This window comes from Ostrinia furnacalis, unplaced genomic scaffold (genome assembly GCF_004193835.3).
Source record: "Ostrinia furnacalis isolate ACB-3 unplaced genomic scaffold, ASM419383v2 OfSCF0695, whole genome shotgun sequence".
NCBI lineage: Eukaryota > Metazoa > Arthropoda > Insecta > Lepidoptera > Crambidae > Ostrinia > Ostrinia furnacalis.
Window position 1 is genome coordinate 201,784 of NW_021130934.1, and position 21,807 is coordinate 223,590.

The window sequence follows — 21,807 nt, forward strand, 5'->3', positions numbered from 1 at the left end:
TAAAATATTACACAGAACACTATGAGCTACTTTTCGTAGAAACTTCGTAGCACGTTCGTAGCTAATAGATGCTACGAATCTACGAGTAGTTTAGATGCATTAAATCCCTGTTATTTGTTAACAGTTTAAATTTTTAATTTTATGTTATTTTATTATTAGTAGAGATGTATACAAAAGATTTTTGAAAAATTAAATTTTATTTAATAGAGTAAAATAACACAGTGACAATAGTGATATTGTGATAGAACAAAAAATGTCGCTTTCACCACTGCTTATCTTCACAATTTTGTTCTTTTAATAGATGTTTAATAACTTTATCATCACACTATTTTATTGACTACTTATCTGAGCTTCACTATAAAACACTATAACACTCATATTAGTTTGTGTGCATCTAGATTTCCGTAACATTTCACGTTTCGCCGTATCGTATGCCCAAACCACAACTAATCACGAATCAAAACCATAAAACGCATACGATATAAATCACCACAGAACCTAGGTCTCCCCTCCAGGCGGTGACGTCACCCCGCCCGCCGGGTGGGGATCCAACATGGCCGCCATTGTCTAAGCCGTGATTAAGCGCCCTGCAGCTTACATATTAATTATGTACAGGTGCTCTGTTTAACGCGAATGGTAAACACTTTTTGTCCTATGTAAAGGTAAATAAGGGTGGTAGTGATTTGAAATGCAAATAGTTTTTTATTTGGCCAAGTAGTGGGGGTCCGGAGGTAAATATGGTTGAAGGTTCTATAACGGGTTTTCAGTTACATGAAAGTTTTTGAATAAAGTGTTTAGCTTAATAATGGCAACATTTATCATTGTTATTATAGAAGAATATTGTTTGTGACACTTCATTAATCCAATTAAATAAATGTTTGAAACACTTTTAAAGCTATTACAATTAGTTCTATCTTAAACAATTTGTTTTCTAATGATTTGAAATCGCAATTTAATGATTACACATTAACTATGCAGAACGAATTATTTCGTTCTATTGTTAAATTCAGTACCATATATTTTATTTTTTGAACTTCATGGCAATGAGTACTTTAATTGATTAATAATTTAACCATAATTAATTATCATTATTTATTAACTTCAACCGTCTTTCGACTCTATTTTCTTCTTAGTTTTGCTTTTTTTCGGAAATTAAACTGGCGTAGCTCAACTTATAAGCATTTTACTTTAGAACGCAAATGTCTATCTATTATAATAATCCGTTAAACAGATAATAGCAATTCAAAAGTACCACTCAATAACTACAAAGATTATCACTTTAAGTGAAAAGTAACAGTAACAGCCCTCAGTACAGACCTAACAACCGCGTAGAGGCGAGCGCATCTCCGGCCGAACCAAATGGATTCTAATGCGTCCCGAGAGCACCTTATAGAATTATCTGCCTATTATGCACTTGCTTTGTTCCTCTGCTTTCATCTCCGAGTGACACCAAAACGTCCATTACGCGAATGGCGAAGTGCTCAACTCATCTCACGGAATTTTCTACTCTATGGAAATGACACAAGCACAGATGCATCTCGGTGTAATGGATAAAGTAACTCTCATCTGACATTATAAGACAAAAGCTTACAATCGTTTGAAGATAACAAGTGCAGGATAGGTTGAGAGAAAAATTATACACGATCAAACGAAGTGTGGAGAGTTTGATGGTCTAATATTACCTCAGAAGTTTCCAAAGTGATTTTTAAATGTAGCTCGTTGACACGTTACCCTGCCTTGTCAGATTCATATTCTCAGTCGGTTAAAGTTCAGCATGTGTCAGCCAGATTCATTAATTTGTCAACAATATTTACCAAATCATGTCACACAATCTGCAACAATAGTTAAATTATTATATTAATTTAACGCAAAGCTCTTGACCTGCTCTACCGTGAACTTTAAGTAAAAGAAATAAAGTTATTCTCAAGCGTGATGAAAAACGATTCACCCAAAATTAAAAACATAGTAGGTAGGTGATGAATAACACAAAGTAAAACAAATCTCCAGCATTAAGCCAACGATTTGATTCTTTCACATTCCCTGCGTCGCCATGCGTGAGGTCGTGAACTCATTTCAATGCTCTACAAGAGCCATTTAGTTTTTCATCCAGTTTTCTTCTTTTGTTGATTTACTCGAACGTGTTTGGTTGCACTCGCGATGAAATTATATTATTTTTATAAACACTGAAAGTTAAAACGACAAACGCTAGCTAATAGTTTTAGAAAACAAATGCTTTGCTGATCTATTTTGTAGAGCAGCATCAATCAGCGTACTTCCTAAAATTTTCCAACTAGAGGTCAGTCCCCAACGGTATAAGTAGTTTAACAAATCAAAGTTGGTATCCTTTTTGTATTGGATAGAATTTACTAGCGAGATAACGCAAGATCTTATTCGTTGTTACCTATTGGTTTACTACGACGTTTTTTGTATTTTAAAGAAGAGCAACACACATAAATGCGAGTCTATCCACCGCACAGCATAGGTTTCGGACATCTATCCTTGCCCTATCTGCTTCGGGCGGCCAAACATTAACCCAATTCGAGTATTTAACGCAAACTGCCCGGCTCATTACGCCGGACTAAATCAAGTGGATGCTCGTCAGGGTAATGGCGCAACTTGCTAATAGTCTGATGCTAACGACCTGATCGCTGATCCTCTTGTTACTTATGGACGGAGTTGGCCACCAGTGGTCATTATGGAAGCCGGACTAATTCGCGTTTACCTACTGGGCATATCGCAAAGTTTTGTTAGAGAAAACCTCCCCTTGGCAGATTTGAAATGACGTCCTCTGCTGGACAAAGGCCTCCCCCAAGGTTTTCCACAATGAACGGTCCTGCGCTGCCCGCATCTTAGGCTCTACTCGCTACCTTTACTAGATCATCGGTCCACCTAATTGCTAAAATCAAGTGGCTAAGATTTTATATCCTCTCAAAATAAATAGGTTACTTTCAGGTTCAGGCAAATCTAAAAAGTCTTGATATCGCCAAGAGACACATCATCAAATTACGGAACCAAATAACGCCGATTGTCCCAAATAAGTAAGTGGAGCGGCAAGTGGCACTAGAAATTCATAGAGGCCTCTAATAAAGCCTAGTTCGGCCGAAACAGTGCGCGTCAATGCGCGGGAATCCGAAGACGAAACGTTTGCGCGCGCGCTGAATATTTAACGGCTGTGAGGGATGCCACCTCCCAGCGGCTCCGTAGGGCTACTAATTCTGGAAGTCATGAGGAAATAGGGTAGGTACAGAACTGGTTATTAAATCACCTTGCGATTAAACTGAAAATAGCCATTGGATTAACAAAAACGTGACAATTTACGAGTAGGTGGTTTAAAAATTGCATCAATTTTTCAATCTAAATATTACACGATAAAACCAGCACAAATAGTTTAATAGATCTCTTAAAAGCAATCATCTTGGGAGTCAATATAAGCCAGCAATACCTACGGTTAATCAATTTCATGTGGACCTCTTGAACGTCATGTTTTACGTGTGATTGATGACTCTCCTGTTGTTTGTTCGTGTTATTCTGCAATATTTAACCACTACACTGATACAACGAGTACTACAAAATTGTATCGAGGTAATAAAAAAACCAGTACGATATGTAAAAACTGCTTAAATCATGCCAAAACGCATGCATAATGTAGAGCACAAATTCCACAGGGGTGACATTCTCGAAACTAGAGCCCCTTCCGCAGCCCTAGGACCGCGATAAATTTTAATAACGCAGGCTGATTAGAGATGCATGCCGAGGCTGCAGTAAAAACCCCGTAAAAATACACGCAGATATTAAAGCGCTTTGACAGCAGCAGCCGCTGCCACGAACAAGAGGCGAGGAATTAATTCAACGTTCGCTTGTACACACAATTGAAAATGTAGAGATGCTGCGGCGAGCGCAAATTTAGGCAAAGTAGGCAATCGTCTACTTTGGAATGTTTTATATGTAAAGTCCTAATTTTTAAATAAAAAACTTGATAAAATCGAACTGCCTAAGGCGGGAATTGAACCCACGATCTTTCGCTTGCCGGGCGACTGCTCTTCCAACTGAGCTACTTAGACAGTGGATTAACCCGTTTTAATTAAATTAATTAATACTAACATGTACCTATAATACTCGAATAAGCATCAAACTCCGCACATTGTTGTAAAAACTGATGGTTCTTATACTTCGAAATGATGATTGCTCCCATCCAATCAAACATCGAGAATTAAAAGTTACTTTTGAAGTACCTAAATGATTCAGAAATTAATGTTTCATTACATTTATTAAATGTTCTTTGCCATTCAACTTTTGTAAATAAGTGTTTGCAACGGAATAGTTGGTTACGTTTATTGCAGTTGCCGGTTTTCTTTTATGAATCTGTTAATAACCTAGTAGTTAGTTAGTATTCCGTGCTAGTAGCATGAAACAAGAAATGGATATAATTGTTTGTAAGCTTTTTCAGTGAAAAGACGAGGTTCCAAAGTTAGATTCAGATTCGTTTTGATAAGAAATGGTATTCACTTATTTGCCATAATATTGTATTTTCGATTGTGATAAGTACAACAATAGTCAAGTGCAGTTTTCAACATTTAAATTGATTAATTAACATTGTTACCTATTATTAATAGGTAGCAAATGACGACAACACACTTGGAAGTTCTTATTTTATTTGAATCTTTTGATCACTATGTTGAAGAACTTTACAAAAGGTGGACTTATTTATGCAGTGTGACTCATGTCCAACATAAAAATAGAGTGCGGTGTACCTGGTGAGCTTCGTTAATCAAGAAATATAATAGTTACTCAGTTGTTGTATTGTTGTATTTTTCGTAATTGAGCATTCTAAGAGCATCTTGGCAACATGGACCTATAAAAAAAGTCGGACGGATTCTCATCAACAAAATACTGTGACATTAGGATACACCAGCTTGCCTGTACGTACAGGCCGGCACGCACACATTCACACCCTGATACATCACTTCGAGTGCAAACTTCACACAGTTGACACATTTAAGCAGCGAAAAAACAACACGAATACGACATGTCTTGTGTGATGAAATTGTGTAAAAACCGTTCTGTTCGAACAAACAAAAATTAAGGAATCACATTTCACAGGAAAAATAATAATCCAATCACTTATTTCCCGACATTAAAATATTGAAATTAATTGAAATCAAACGTCATTCACTCGAAAAAATAATACGTCAAAGACCAGTGTTCTCAGTTATTTACGTGGGAAAATTACCCGAAATATGGGAAATTAATAATAATTTTAGGACTTTTTTTATTTATTACGCATACTATGAAAATAAAATAATTTATCATAATAATTGTGTTTTAATGGGATATATTTTCATAGGCAAATTTGATCCTTCCCAAAAATGTGGAACTGCAAAATTCAAATTTTCTTACATTGATTGCAAGTCAGTGTCAGGTTGTATGTTAAAAAAAATCTATCAGAGATAATAATAATATATTGATGATGCATAAGATTATGATTATAATGTACACAAGATTCGTAATTTGTAACTGCGTGAATCATTTTTGATCAACATTATGTACATACCCTGACACACTGACTTGCAAACAATGTAAGAAAATTTGAACATTGAAAATTTCGCGCCTACCTCAACGCATTCACCTTTCATCCTTTTAAAATGGCACGGAATAATTCTGTCTACATTTCCAAGTAACATCTGCCTATCTATGTTTTTCTTAAAATAAATGGGTAAAATGTTTTGGCTAACATGGCATCCCTAAATTCACTCACACAATAGACAAACGCCAAAATTTTGAGTCACAGTTTTGTTGTAGCGCGAGTTCCGTCCGCCTTTTTTTATAGGTCCATGCTTGGCAATTAATTTGTCTACTTAAGTCACGCTTGCCCTGAGATCATGGTTAATATTCTTGTTCTGGATGCACGCACGGCACCACCATCCATCCCGCCAGCCGCCACTCGTAATGTAGCCGGAGCCAGATTCCGCTGCAAGTGCACTGCCATGCCAGGGCTGACCAAAGATGCAAATAGATTTACTTACTATTAGATGGATACCCAACCCAGGTTTTTTATTCATGAACCTAAACCATGCTGCTTGACATGCTTGATAATTAGGATGTAAGTATTTTCGTAGAACATGACTTAATCTTCAAAAGCGTTTAATAGGCATTTAGTTGCTTACATACTTTTTATACTTTATATCAAGGTTACGGTGAAATATCTAGCTGTCTATAAATTATTCTTTACCATTTTTTGGGCCTTTAAAAACACTCTGCTCACCTTACGACAGCATACTCAAGTTCAACGGTACGGTAAGAAATCACAAAGACAAAGCCCAGATTATGATGATATTCTTATCGCCAGATTTCAGATTCAAAATACTTAACACCAGGTACGACCGCGGTCAAATACCTGCCTTGTCCTGCATACAAAAAATTCAAATCATTTTTTTTTATGCATCAAATCATTTATTGCATTACATGTGTGGTTTGACAGTTGGTAAATGGTAGGGTAGCATCACAAACACATGCACCATGTAAGGGCATAGCAAGTATTAAGTATAATAAACATAAAGGTATATTTTGCTGAATTAATTCTTAAGTAATTAATTCAAATAGTTTATTCAGTACATAGGCCCTTTCCAGGGCACTTATACAGTTATACATGTCCCAAATAAAGCTTGCCCTACCACCACTTCGGGACAACATATGGGCTAGTTCTGAGAAGAAGTGGCGGAAGAAACTCAGTCAGCTTTATCAAACATTCTAGATGAGCCTTGTCACCCCTGCTGCAACGAATGCAGTGATGAGATGTGAGATGCACGCATCGGCACTTTTACGATCTCGGCGCGTCACTGCCTCGTGCTGCTTCGCATTAATAATACAATGCGATGTAGGAACCTACATCACTGTAATGCAAGAGCTTCAATTGTGAATCATGGTCTGTTGGGGTGATATTAATTTCCACAGGGAAATAATACATTGGCTTAAAACATTCCTTGTACTCAAATCTCTATGGAATTGATAAGGAAACTTTCTGAACTTTGTAAGTTACTTAGGGCTGCTATACACGGACAGCTTGGGGCAGTTAGTGTCGGCAGCTTCAAGCTGCGACTGCATAGCAAACTACGGAAACAGTTGTAACTGCTCGAGCGGTTCCGTGTATGTGTGTACGTAGTGTACTGTAGTTTGCTATGCAGTCGCAGCTTAAAGCTATCGGATACTAGCTGCTTCAAGCTGTCCGTGTATGGCGGGCCTTAATTAAGTTATATCTTATAGGATCTACAACTAACAGATGCGTCAAAAGAAAAGTTAACATTTCTATAAGTTGTCTCTAAGTATCTTAACTTTTGGTTCCTAAATTTTCTAGTTATAATTCATTTCCATGTATGCGTGTTTGCCTTGTTTTAAAAAACCAGAGCTTATTGTGTATGATAGCATTTAAGTAGAGAAAGGCAAAGATTCTGATCATATTTGAAGGTGATGGTTGATAGTACTGACTCATAAGCAATGATACTAATCGCATGTCAGGGGCCAGGCCCCCTAAAAAGAAACTCTAAATGCCATGATCCTGACTTGAATAATTCTTGTTGCTTGGTTTTTATTTCCCAATATAACTATTGTGTTTGTCGTTGCAGGCATGCACCGCAAGTCGCTGGAGGCGGCGCAGCACCTGAAGGAATCGGGGTCTGAGCGCGAGGGTTCGGAGGCGGAGCCCGACCGCGCCGCCTCCGCCTCGCCGACCCACCACGACGTGCACGACAACCAGGTACGACACCCACCTCGTGATGGTAGCTCATGCACGCCATGATAACCAGGTACGAGCCTCGCCGTGGTAGCTCTAAGCTCATGCACGCCATGAGCCATCTGATTTGTCTCGAAGCAACTCAAAGCTGTTTCCCGCCGGCTAATCTGGAAATAATTGAGGGAGGCCTTTGTCCTGTAGCTGATATCTTGATGATGGATTATTGCTATATCTCAATCGAATTGGAAAATAGTAGGTATCTTTTTTACATGTCTAAAAAAAGTAGAGATGAGTAAAACCTAAAAGTTGGAAGGAAAAAGAAGTAGTAAATTATAGGAGACACTGACGAAAGGGCGAAAACTGATCACTCAGCACCGTATCAAGTCCGCCGTTTTAGGCATTTTATGTGTGAATCCACTTTCCTTCCTTTTTTTGGTGATCTTTATTAATAAAACTAGCGGCCGCCCGCGACTTCGTACGCGTGGATCGCGTTTTATCCCCTTCATCTATCTTAAGCGGCTTAGATTTTTTCATACAAATGTTTTTTCCCGCTAACTCCCGTTCCCGTGGGAATTTTTCAATATCCTGTTGTAACTAAGCTTTAAGTTTACTAAGGTACCTGCATGCCTTTCAAGCGTCTAACTTAAGTGGTTTAGTTTTTCATACAAAAGGATTTTCCCGCTAATTCCCGTTCCCGTGGGAATTTCGGGAATTCCTTTCTTAGTGTACTTCTACGGTACCTAAGCTACGTCCCTTCCAAATTTCAAGTGCCTACGTTTAGCCGTTTAGGCTGTGCGTTGATATGTCAGTGAGTCAGTCAGTTTCTCCTTTTATATTAAAACCAAACCAAAAAAGGCGTTACTATTCGCTGAGAAAATAACTTTTTGTATCATTTTTCTCGAATGTTTCACTCTCTCAAAATACTTCTACAGTCTACACTGTAGATTAGATTACTTGAATGTGTTCACTTCTAACAAAGTCAATGCAATTAATCCCAAACAACATTGCCATAAAAACTTTTGTAGGCGTCAAACGATCTATTGCAATATTGCTCTTTCATTTCCACAGGCGCAAAGCTCTCCTGGCAGCAGTACGACGGCGTCCTCATCAGCCAAAGGCCGCGCGTCGCCTGAAGGCGGTCGCGAGATGTACGAAGACCCCGAGGCCTTCCGCAACAACAGCATCGCGTGCTTGCGAGCCAAAGCGCAGGAGCACCAGGCCAGGATACTGTCGAACAATTTGCTACTACAGGTAATAACTTCACTTTTCTTTGCTGAAAACAAATATTTAAACAAAATGAATGAACTTAATTCACCTAGTTGCTAACTTACCATCATGTAATTTTACGAGTATTATCACTTCAGCCACAGTCCACTGCTGAACATACGCCTCCCCCAATAACTTCCACATCACACGGTTGTAGCGGCCTGCAGCGCCTTCCTGATACCTTTATCAAGTCGTCGGTCCATCTTGTGGGTGGACGTTGAAAAAAATATACAACCATTTTATTTTTGGAACTTTTGCAAGAGATTTTAAGTAGTGGATTGGATACGGTAGTGTTTTCACCAATGTCTCATAGTTTTATTAGTCAGTCTTTTCCCAAATGCTGTGGATGCTGTCACAAGTCATGACACATGAATGACCTCACCTTCATCGGCTTCCAGGTCCGAGGCCTGACCCGCACGTCGGTGAGCGGCTCCGTGGACGACGACGGGCCCGCCGACATCGACGTGGGCACGGAGCCGCCGCCGCTGTCGCCGCCGCGCTCGCCGCGCGCGCCGCTGGGGCCCCCGCACGCGCCGCACGTGCCCCACGGGCCCCACGCGCCCCACGGGTCCCACGGGCCCCACGCGGCCCACGCGGGCCCGCACCCCGCGCACGCGCACCTGTACTGACGCCTGAACTCTCACGAGTGTAATTAATGTACATTCTAGCCCTAAGCGTATTTAAATCCCGTTTTTTCGTGCAATACCTTCGTTTAAGTATTTATCTGTGTATGTGTTAGCGCTGTATAAATCCCCGCCCGCTCGCGAGTGTAGCCTAAGTACGTAAGTGTAAATCGATTAGCTGTGTAAATTGGCACTAAATTTAATTGGAGGCCTGAAATCTTAATACGTTTGGAACTGAGTTCTGAAATATGAAGTCGCTCTATCGAATATTGTTCACAACGAAATTTGAATTTATGAATCGCCGTTTCGACTTGTATTTATACTTTCGCCTATAAAAACTTAAGCTGTTTATATAAATTATCTACAATCATAAAGTTGTAATTATTTTTTATCAAATTGTATATTCTATTCTTACTTTATTTAAGATCTTTTAGTGAAAAATTTATGAAGTAGAGACTTATCAAAGTGTAAAGAATAGGTCGACAAACACTAAACAGTTTTAAGTTTGATCTAAATCCATTGATGGTTGCTTAAAAGTGCTTTAATATTATTTTTGTAATTTGTCTTTGTAACTGTCACTTATTTATTATAGATTTATTTATAGTCTATTATTATAAAAGATATTTTGCAATATTTCATTTTCTGAAAATTCATGTTACTTACTAACATCTACTGTCAACAACAATAATGTCGTATATTATGTCACCGTAATATTGTGAATTACGTCAGATTATAATCTGACGTAGTTAGATTACAATCTAACCTAACCTAACCCACTGTTAGTTTACAATCTCACGCGTTATATTATAAACTGACAGAGTTCACAATTTCACGTTGACATATACATTAACCGTGCTTAATTTAAAGTGTTTGTCAACCTTTTCACAACATAATAACTATTGCAAGCATTTTATAATATAAATTACGAAATATTGTGTATCAATATAAGCTTCAAAGCTCATGCATTCCCATTTCAGCTAAATCGAACGAATACATCGAAAACATTCCGCTAAAGACTTATTTAAAGGATGTATTTTGTTACGCAGTATTGAAACTTGTAGTGCGAAGTAGTGCGTATTACTTATAAATAGTCAATGTGTAAAAATTTGTTTCTTATGTCTACTTATCTCTGTTTATTTTATTATTAATTGAACTTTTCCGAAAAATATCTATTGTCCTCTCTACATTTTATTGCGATATTCATAAAAAATCGTTATAAATCTTTATTTGTTTAAAGAAATAATAGTAGTATAATACCCCACAAAAATAGCAATGCACCGTTGAAAATTATTAATAGTTACAATATATTTGATAGCTATACCTATTAAAAGTCGGGTTCAGAACTAAAATTCTAGTAAGATCTGAGAAGAATATCAGAAAACGTTAATTTTTTTATGCGTTCACAGTAAATTGTTTGATTCATATTAGAAAACACACAGAACGAATAATAATTGTAAGTTTTAAAATCCTATTGTGTTATTTTTCCTGAGAACTAATTTATTGATTTACATCGTAGTAAGTACTGTGCCTACTTTTTATCCACGATAATAGGAAAAACTTGAATTAAGCTCTGTGTTGCTGTAACAACTTACTAGATTTTGGTTCTGAAACCGGCGATGTCTTGTAAATGTTACCTATAACACGATACTGAGTACTTACATTTGCGTGTACCGCGTACTCTTGTACTTAATTAATATAGAGTTGTAATATATTTATTGAAATAAACAAATTAAACGAAATTAAGTAATATGGAACGTCATCGTAATATTTAAGATTATTCCGATGAATAAACAACTGTATAAATCATTATTTGCAGTTTCTGTTAAACTCGTAGTCCCTCTATAGGCCAGTAGAATTAAACACAAAAATTGATTAAATCGGAAATAATTCCAACAAAATATTTTTTTGCTTTAATGGCTTCATTGGTTGCCCATTAAGACTCTCATAAGTTTTCGACTTCGACGGAGTTGTGCTTAAGTGGTGGGGGCCCCCGAAAGCGGCGTTTTTTCGGTTTTCCGGTTATACCGCGTAAAGGACTTACCCTATCGAAAAGTGGTCTTCATGACGGTTAAAGGGCACTTAATCCTGCATTGAATAAGACCAAATTCATATGTTTTGGACAAACCGTTCTCGCGCTAAAGTTCGGCAAAGTAGAAAATATACGTATAATTAATGACCCTCTCCACGTCCAATAGCTTGTTACCCACATGCTTCCAAGCCTTGTAAAGGGTCGCCTTAACCAGTGTAACCCTAACAAGGCTCACGAGTTTGATTCGCTTATCCTTGTTCGTCCCAGCCGTTCCTTAACTGCGGTTGCTGCACCTCTTCCTGACACTCTCCTGAACGACTCTGTGTTACCTAATGTGGCTGCCTCTCTTCCTTGTACCCTCCTGTACGATTGCATTGCTTAGCTATATGCCTGGTCCAAGGTTCGACGCCACAAAATCAACTTTGTACGCGTGAAAATAGTTTAAATACTATTTTCCGTGCTTGCAACATTTTTCTTTACTGCTTCGCCTCTATTAGTCGTAGAGTGATTGTATATATCCTATAGCCTTCCTCAATGTATGAGCTATTCAACACAAAAATAATGATTTCAATCAAACTAGTAATTCTTAAGATTAGCGCGTTCAAACAAACAAACAAAAAACTCTTCAGCGTTTTAATATGAACTTGTTGTTGTTGATTTTTGGCGTCGAACCTTAGACCAGGCATACGGCTAGGCAACGTAGTCATGCAGGAGGATACAAGGAAGAGGGGCAGCCACAGTAGGTAACACAGAGTCGTTCAGGTGAGTGCCAGGAAGAGGTGCAGCAACCGCAGTTAAGGAACGGCTGGGACGAACAAGGATAGGCGCATCAAGCTCGTAAGCCTTGATAGGGTTACACTGGTTGAGGTGGCCCTTTTCAAGACTTGGAAGCCTGTGGGTAACAAACCATTGGACGTGGAGAGGGTCATTAATTATACGTATATTTTCTACTTTGCCGAACTTTAGCGCGAGAACGGTTTGTCCAAAACATATGAATTTGGTCTTATTCAATGCAGGATTAAGTGCCCTTCAACCGTCATGAAGACCACTTTTTGATAGGATAAGTCCTTTACGCGGTATAACCGGAAAAACGAAAAAACGCCGCTTTCGGGGGTCCCCGCCACTTAAGCACAACTCCGTCGAAGTCGAAAACTTAGGAGAGTCTTAATGGGCAACCAATGAAACCATTAAAACAATAAAATCTTTTGTAGGAATTATTTCCGATTTAAAAGCTAATTCTACTGGACTACTATACAAATTTGAGTCCACACTTACGGCCATGTGACGTCATAAAAGACAACCAAATTCTACTCAAAGTACCAGGAGCACATAAATATAATGAGGTAATTGTCGTTTGTAAATGTGACAATTACTTAGTAAAGGACGTAAGTATGTAACACTGTTTGTCCTCCTATGTTTATCTCATTCCCTCACATGGGATAGGCCCAGAATGGGATAAAAATACACAAATGTCACTAAGAAAAAAGAGATAACAATAGTTGAATGTCCGCTCAAAGTACCAGGACAACATACAAAGACGGTCTGTGTAGGTGTGACAGTAGTAGGTATATGTTAGATAAAGACATGTATAATATTTATATGCCGTCTCATTCCTCCGCAATATTTATGAGGGTATATCACTATAAGAAAAAGAGCAAGACGGGTTATGATCTTATTACCCATCTCTTTCGGTCCGCATGTTTATGGGGGTAGTCATATAAATATTTGACATAAAGGTGAATAAATAATTCTCCTGCTGAATTATGTTCTCCTAGTACCATAGAAATAATCGAACACCAAAAACGAAGAAAATCAAGCAACTTTTGAGGCATATGAGGCGATCAAAACACACTACAAAGCCACTCCACAGGTAATTATTATCGATCGATCAAGATCGAATTTTCCACAACACCATAAAAATATTTTCAGGTATGTAATTACTTTAGCATAAAACAGTACGAAGGAAAATGTGGAATGTCATAGTTAAGATTATTCCAATGAATAAACAACTGTATAAATCGTTGCCTGCAGTTTCTGTCAAAACTGGTTAAACTAGAAGTTCCGACACAAATAAGAGTCTAAATTTGGGCCATGCGACGTCATAAAAGATAACCAAATTCTACTCAAAGTACCAGGAGCACATAAATAAAAGGGGGTAATTGTCGTTTGTAAATGTGATTAAAGGACGTAAGTATGTAACACTATTTGTCCTCCTGTGTTTATCTCATTCCCTCACATGGGATAGGCCTAGAATGGGATAAAAATATACAAATTTCACGAAGAAAAAAGAGATAACAATAGTTGAATGTCCGCTCAAAGTACCAGGATATCATACAAAGACGGTCTGTGTAGATGTGACAGTAGTATATGTTAGATAGAGACATGTATAATATTTATATGCCATCTCATTCCTCCGCAATATTTATGAGGGTATATCACTATAAGAAAAAGAGCAAGACGGGTTATGATCTTATTACCCGTCTCTCTCAGTCCGCATGTTTATGGGGGTAGTCCTATAAATATTTGACATAAAGGTGAATAAATAATTCTCCTGCTGAATTATGTTCTCCTAGTACTATAAAATTAATCGAACATCAAAAACGAAGTAAAATCAAGGATTTTTACAAAAATCAAGCAACTTTTGAGGCATTCTGAGGCGATCAAACACACTAATATACTGGTTCCGATTTTTGCCATGTTGGAAACCATATAGTTGAACGATGGTAGCGCCCCCCTGTCATTGAGTTTGGTGGGACAGTTCAACGTGGGTCATCTATAATACCCTAGGAGCCTAGTCACTCCACAGATGATCGATCAAGATCGTGTTTTCCAAAACGCCATAAAAATATTTTTAGACTTTAGCATAAAACGGTAAGAAGTAAAATGTGGAATGTAATCGTAATACAGTAGAACCTCGATAAGATAAAGACTAAGGGAAACGTTAAATAATTTGAGTTATAGAGGTTTTTACTTACTAAGGGTTTAAGTTAAAGAGTTTTTATCGGTTTATATTTTTACTTACAGAGGTTCGATAAGAGCTTTGTTTAAGACTAATAAAGATAGACGAGGTAGGTTAAATTACTTTATTTTACATTTAAAGGTAGGTATATTTATTGAAGTTTATTCTATATAAAATTCTCAGCATATGTTAATGCTTTCAGTTTTCGTTTTGAATTCATTTTCACTCATAGTGTGCAAAGAGATGCTGCCGGAACGAAGGCTAAAAGATATTGACACAAACAAACAAATAAGTTACTGTTCTTAAACTTTAGTCTATTGTTTACATTTGCAGCCATTTGGTAAACACGTGTAAGCAATGGACAATAATATTGGTCTACAGGAAACCTTCTTTGATTGCACATTCGTCTCATTGACAGATGATTGAACTTACAAAGGTCGTCGTCAGTACAACTTTGAGTTACTGAGGTGCAAAGCCCAAATTATTCGTTTAAGTTATAGAGGGTTCGTTTTTTAAGTAAAAGAGGTTTTGGACTCCGAGGGGAAGGGAACAGGACATTTTATGAATTTATAGAGGTTATTACGTTATCGAGGTTTAAGTTATCAAGGTTCTACTGTATTACGTTTATGATTATTCCAATGAATAAACAACTAACTGTATAATAAATCGTTGCCTGCAGTTTCTGTTAAAACTAGAAAGAAGTTTCTACACAAATAATATTTGAGTTTACATTTGGGCCATGCGACGTCATAAAAGACAACCAAATTCTACTCGAAGTACCAGGAGCACATAAATTAAGTAAAAGGGGGTAATTGTCGTTTGCAAATTTGATTAAAGGACGTAAGTATGTAACACTATTTGTCCTCCTGTGTTTATCTCATTCCCTCACATGGGATAGGCCTAGAATGGGATAGAAAAATACAAATGTCACTAAGAAAAAAGAGATAACAATAGTTGAATGTCCGCTCAAAGTACCAGGATATCATACAAAGACAGTCTTTGTAGGTGTGACAGTAGTATATGTTAGATAGAGACATGTATAAATTTATATGCCGTCTCATTCCTCCGCAATATTTAAGAGGGTATATCACTATAAGAAAAAGAGCAAGACGGGTTATGATCTTATTACCCGTCTCTTTCGGTCCGCATGTTTATGGGGGTAGTCTTATAATTTTTTGACATAAAGGTGAATAAATAATTCTCCTACTGAATTATGTTCTCCTAGTACCATAGAAATAATCCAACGCTAAAAACGAAGAAAATCAAACAACTATTGAGGCATTTGAGACGATCAAACATACTATGCCACTCCACAGGAAATAAATCGATCGATCAAGATCGAATTTTCCAAAACACCATAAAAATATTTTTAGGTATGTTTACTTTAGCATAAAACAGTACGAAGTAAAATGTGGAATATCATCGTAATAATATTATATTTAAGATTATTCCAATTAATAAACAACTGTATAAATCGTTGCTTGCATTTTCTGTCAAAACTGGTTAAACTAGAAGTTTCCTACACAAATAAAATTTGAGTCTATATTTGGGCCATGCGACGTCATAAAAGACGACCAAATTCTACTCGAAGTACCAGGAGCACATAAATAAAAGGGGGTAATTGTCGTTTGTAAATGTGACAATTATTAAAGGACGTAATTATGTAACACTGTTTGTCCTCCTATGTTTATCTCATTCCCTCACATGGGATAGGCCTAGAATGGGATAAAAATACACAAAATATGTCACTAAGAAAAAAGAGATAACAATAGTTGAATGTCCGCTCAAAGTACCAGGACAACATACAAAGACGGTCTGTGTGGGTGTGACAGTAGTATATGTTAGATAGAGACATGTATAATATTTATATGCCGTCTCATTCCTCCGCAATATTTATGAGGGTATATCACTATAAGAAAAAGAGCAAGACGGGTTATAACCTTATTACCCGTCTCTTTCGGTCATCATGTTTATGTTTATGGGGGTAGTCATATAAATTTTTGACATAAAGGTGAATAAATAATTTCTCCAGCTGAATTATGTTCTCCTGGTACGATAGAAATAATCGAACACCAAAAACGAAGGAAATCAAGGAATTTACAAAATTAAAGCAACTTTTGTGGCGATTGAACAACTAGCCTAGCCACCAAAGAAAATATTTAAATAACTAAAGTGTTGTCGTTTAAGAAAAATCCTTATCAATATTTTTTGGATCAGGGAACACATTGAACAGCCCACCTAATAAAATCCACGGTGTTGCCTACAAAGTCGACACGGCCTGCTATGATGACCCACGCTGAACTATCCCACCAAACTCAATGACAGGGGGGCGCTATCATCGTTCAACTATTATGGTTTCCAACATGGCAAAAATCGGAACCAGCGATCCGGTATTGATGGTGGCGCCCCGCTGTCAATGTCATGAATAGGACAGTTCAGTATTTTGGAACTATAGCCACTAACCAGCCACAGGTGGAATTTTTCCTGATTTTTTCAAAACACCATTATTTCAATACTCAATACGTTTATTGCTTCCATAATAGTAATTTTGTATGTTAATTTATAAAAATTTTGCTGCGGTAATGCACTCAAATAATAATCTTTGTGACCAACAACACCTACCTACCAACACTGAACCGTCTCAGTCATGACAGTCATCAGGAGAGGGCGCCACCACCAATACCGGACCATTAGTTCCTATTATAGATGACCCACGCTGAACTGTCCCGCCAAACTCAATGACAGGGGGGCGCTACCATCGTTCAATTATATGGTTTCCAACATGGCAAAAATCTGAACCAGCGATCCGGTATTGACGGTGGCGCACTATGGAGCGAAATTGAGATTTATGGACATAGCGATTTTTTTCACAATTTCTATTTGAAAAAAATACCTATCGATAGGGTATGTTATTCTGATGAATAAATATTATGAACGTTTTTCTCTAAAACCAATAGTTTGACTGGAAAAAAATATTTTCCATTTTCTTTGTATGGAATGAAACATAAAGTGGTCGATTTCGACTAAGCCTTGACAGATTTTGCTTTGAAACTACTTGAGCCTTGTTCTATGGCTTGTTGATTATAATCCTAGACTAACAGCGCGCGCACAAAGTTGCCCGTTCAGAAGTTATGAGGTTCCGAAAAATGAAAAGTAAAGTAAGTAAAATTGACTTTTATTTAGATAAGACGACAAGAGAAAGGTTAATTACATTACTAAAGTATATAATTTTCATGTTTTAGTTGAATCTTTAAAGATTTATACCCAAAAAAAGATACTTTTACTTACTTTAATTTTCATTTTTTGGAACCTCATAACTTCTGAACGGGCAACTTTGTGCGCGCGCTGTTAGTGTAGGATTATAGTCAACAAGCCATAGAACAAGGCTCAAGTAGTTTCAAAGCAAAATCTGTCAAGGCTTAGTCGAAATCGACCACTTTATGTTTCATTCCATACAACGAAAATGGAAAATATTTTTTTCCAGCCAAACTATTGGTTTTAGAGAAAAACGTTCATAATATTTATTCATCAGAATAACATACCCTATCGACAGGTAATTTTTTTAAACAGAAATTGTGAAAAAAAAATCGCTGATTTAATTCCTTTTAAGTTTATTAAAATGTGTTTTTAGCAGTAATTTGAGGTAAATTTACATTGTTAACGTATAGAATCTTTATATTTTTGTTAAATCTTTAAAGATATTCGAAAAAAAAGTCACTTTTACTTACTTTTTTTTAATTTTTCAGAACCTCATAACTTGTGAACGGGCAACTTTGGGCGCGCGCTGATAGCGTAGGATTATAGTCAACAAGCCATAGAACAAGGCTCAAGTAGTTTCAAAGCAAGATCTGTCAAGGCTTAGTCGAAATCGACCACTTTATGTTTCATTCCATACAACGAAAATGGAAAATATTTTTTTCCAGTCAAACTATTGGTTTTAGAGAAAAACTTGTGCAGCATTTATTCATCAGAATAACGTAACCTATCGATAGGTATTTTTTTCAAAAAGAAATTATGAAAAAAATCGCTATGTCCATAAATCGCAATTTCGCTCCATAGTGTGGCGCCCCATTGTCAATGTCATCGACAGGACAGTCCAGTATTTTGGAACTATAATGTCACGTTGGACAAACTTTTTAATTATGACATTTGCAGGAAGGGCGCTACTATCAAATTGGGCTGTTAGTTTTTTGATTTTTGCAGTGTAAGCAGTGTAAGTAATAAATGTCTGAGTCATAATAATAATTATTTTGTTGTTTTTCAACAAATAAAAAATAATACTTTGACAATATTTTCTATGCGTTAATTAAAGGATGTGCACGGGATTTATTTAAATAAACAACAATTTATTTGGCATCAGCAAGCCATTTATCTTAAACATCAACACTACGTTGTACAATATTTAAAAGTGGATTAAAATATGTTTAACATTAATACTTATTAAGGTAGGTGGACCACAAGTCCTTCGTTTACTTAAGACCCATGAATTCTCAGTACTGTTTATCATTTTCCAACAACTCCCTGTACTTTCACATCACATTTAATAATTTAGAAGTACTTGTAGTACTTGCAATCTTAATTTGGCTATAATTTCAAAAATAATGATATTTAGACAGTGTTTATAAAAGTAGATGAACAAAGTCCAGAAACATATCGTTTTATATTATTAACAAATTGTGTAGTTTTAGAAACCACAATAACAAAGTTAAAAATGTTAGTAAATATAATATTGTTTACAACAAGCACGCTTTAATATTTAAAATATTATATTTCAAAAAACAAATAAAATTTAATTAAAGCATTTAAAAAACTACAAGTAAAATAGGTATGAGATCATAGTCAATCATTTTTGTTAAAATTTTTGGATCCAATTATTATCCATCAAATATTTTAAAATCTCATTCATGCACGTTTCCATAATTACATTCGCTGTCCAAAATACATACAACCCATACAACGCCTCTTCATAATCAGCACACCGTAACGATAAACAGTATTTATAGCCTTTCGTCTAAAATTATCCATAAATTAAACATTTATGTTAACATTGTTAAGCCTCTAAAAGTTGGTATAGGTACATACAAAGGGCAATAATTATTGTATTATTTTAGACAGATAGGGAGATTATTGTAAGTAAGAAGCAATATTCTACGTCTTTATTTCAAGGTCGATGGAAACATATTTAAAACTTACCTATTGGACATAATATTTTTATCAAAACATTGTAAAATAATATAAAATACTATCGAACACTAAAGTTAAAAGTATTTGTTTAAATACAAATGTATAGATAGATTTTTTTAATTATAGATAAATAGATTTTTATTTTTTTCTAGTGTAATAGGAGTCGAGAAGTTTGGCACTTCAAAATTATAATACAATCATGTATAAAAATATACATTGAAAATATACTAATTTTAAACAGCTTCATATGTGAAACATAAAGACATAATACCAACAGTCCAACATTAACAAGTCAGTCCACACTGTCCAGTCGCCAGCAAATCGCCCTTCATCAATTTTTTTTTTATTATTAATACTAAAACGCACTTTTTGATAGAAGATAGAAATAGTAAGGGATAAGCCTTAATGAGAAATTCAGAAATTGAGCTTCAATAACAGCATACTCTACTTACTAAAAATTATAATTCTCAGTAATTTAGTGGTCCATTATCCTGATCTGCCGGCAACCGTACTTATCCCCAACAAAGTATTGTACTTCGTCCTCATAAAAAATAACCTTAATAAAAAGTTCTACAAGTATTCAGTAAAGCTACACTTATTTATCTACCTTGCATAAAATAAAAAAACATTTATAGGAATAATTGGGTAGGTGACACCATTAATCAATAACTACCACTCACAAATGTAAGGTTCCTCTTCTAAGATAAAAATCAATGAAGACACAAAATATCAAGTTTTGACAACTCATACAAATATGTCAATCGATCAGTGGAGTCAACTACCGAAAGTATTACAAGTTTTAGTGCTAGACAGTTTAATAGGACAGACATTTATCTCGCAAATAAACATATTAAACGTTGTATTCAAATGCAGTCCTTGTGGAAGAGTATTAAAGCTTTGTTTTATATTGTAACTCAGCTTTACCAAGCAAAGTACAGAAAATTATGAGCAAGTATACTAATAGTGACCAATGAGCTCAAAATGTTTTAAAATTCCACATTTATACAAATAAAATTATTCCTAAGAGATCATGATAGCGGCTTTGGCATTAAAATTATATAAGGGCATGAAAGCTGTAATCATCTGACACGCTTACATCTACTTAATTGAACTACAACAGTCGTTTGATTTTTAAAAAAAATTATAAAGCCCTCGTTCAACTGTACTTCAAACGTGGTTTTGTTATAATATGATTGTAGGTACAATAAACACTCTAATAAAATTTATTTATTTTTGATCTGAAACAACAATTAGAGTTAAAAATATTAAGTAACTTAGATGCTCTAACATTTAAGAATACATTCAAATGTAATTTTGGCCAATAGAGATCGTGGTCGAATGTCGAAGTATCAACGTGAACAGTACGCAAACTCGTCGTAGAGGGAGCCACTAGCACAAACAGTAAACAACTCGCCATGTCGTATTTATTCGCAACAAATATCTGTGATATGTTATAACGTATTGTTGATATAATAATAATTATAGTTATTATTGTATGTTTGCAATACATTCACTGTTTAAACGCTTGTGCTAGTGCTGCACTCTGGCGGCGGAACATGTCAGTGAGGGCTATCGTTTTTATACTTAACAGTTGGCACCCCTGGCGATTGACAGGACCTTACTCTACAGTGGCGCCATCTTGATGAGTGCAAATACGATAGTCCTCCTACCAGTAGCGGCGTAAGGGGGGGGGCGGTGGGGGCGGTCCGCCCCGGGTGCCAAGCATCAGGCGGTGACAAAAGTCGCGCAGATTAGTACTCACTGACGCATCTGCATGGCAAGGACGGTCGTGATGTCATGACAGGGGGGTGCCATTCTGGGGTGCCTTAGGCTATAANTACTCACTGACGCATCTGCATGGCAAGGACGGTCGTGATGTCATGACAGGGGGGTGCCATTCTGGGGTGCCTTAGGCTATAATTAGACGAGGGGGGAGGGGGGGGGGTGCCGCCCCGGGTGCCAACCTATGCTACGCCGCCACTGCCTCCTACCACTTTAGCGCTCACAAGTTGGCGCCACT

The 21,807-nt window shown here is 36.6% G+C and overlaps 1 protein-coding gene and 1 non-coding gene across 2 annotated transcripts in view; one reads left to right on the top strand and one right to left on the bottom strand.

Annotated features, from left to right (window-relative positions):
* Positions 1 to 9,621, top strand: part of LOC114349679 (visual system homeobox 2) — a 95,974-nt gene extending 86,353 nt beyond the window's left edge. Inside the window, exons 7-9 of the mRNA XM_028300149.1 lie at positions 7,620 to 7,750; positions 8,795 to 8,977; positions 9,391 to 9,621. Of these exons, the coding sequence (XP_028155950.1) occupies positions 7,620 to 7,750; positions 8,795 to 8,977; positions 9,391 to 9,621 (545 nt within the window). The remainder of the gene's footprint in view (positions 1 to 7,619; positions 7,751 to 8,794; positions 8,978 to 9,390) is intronic.
* TRNAA-GGC (transfer RNA alanine (anticodon GGC)) lies at positions 3,989 to 4,061 on the bottom strand. The gene has a single exon. It is a non-coding gene; the product is annotated as a tRNA-Ala (tRNA).
* Positions 9,622 to 21,807: the final 12,186 nt, after the last annotated feature.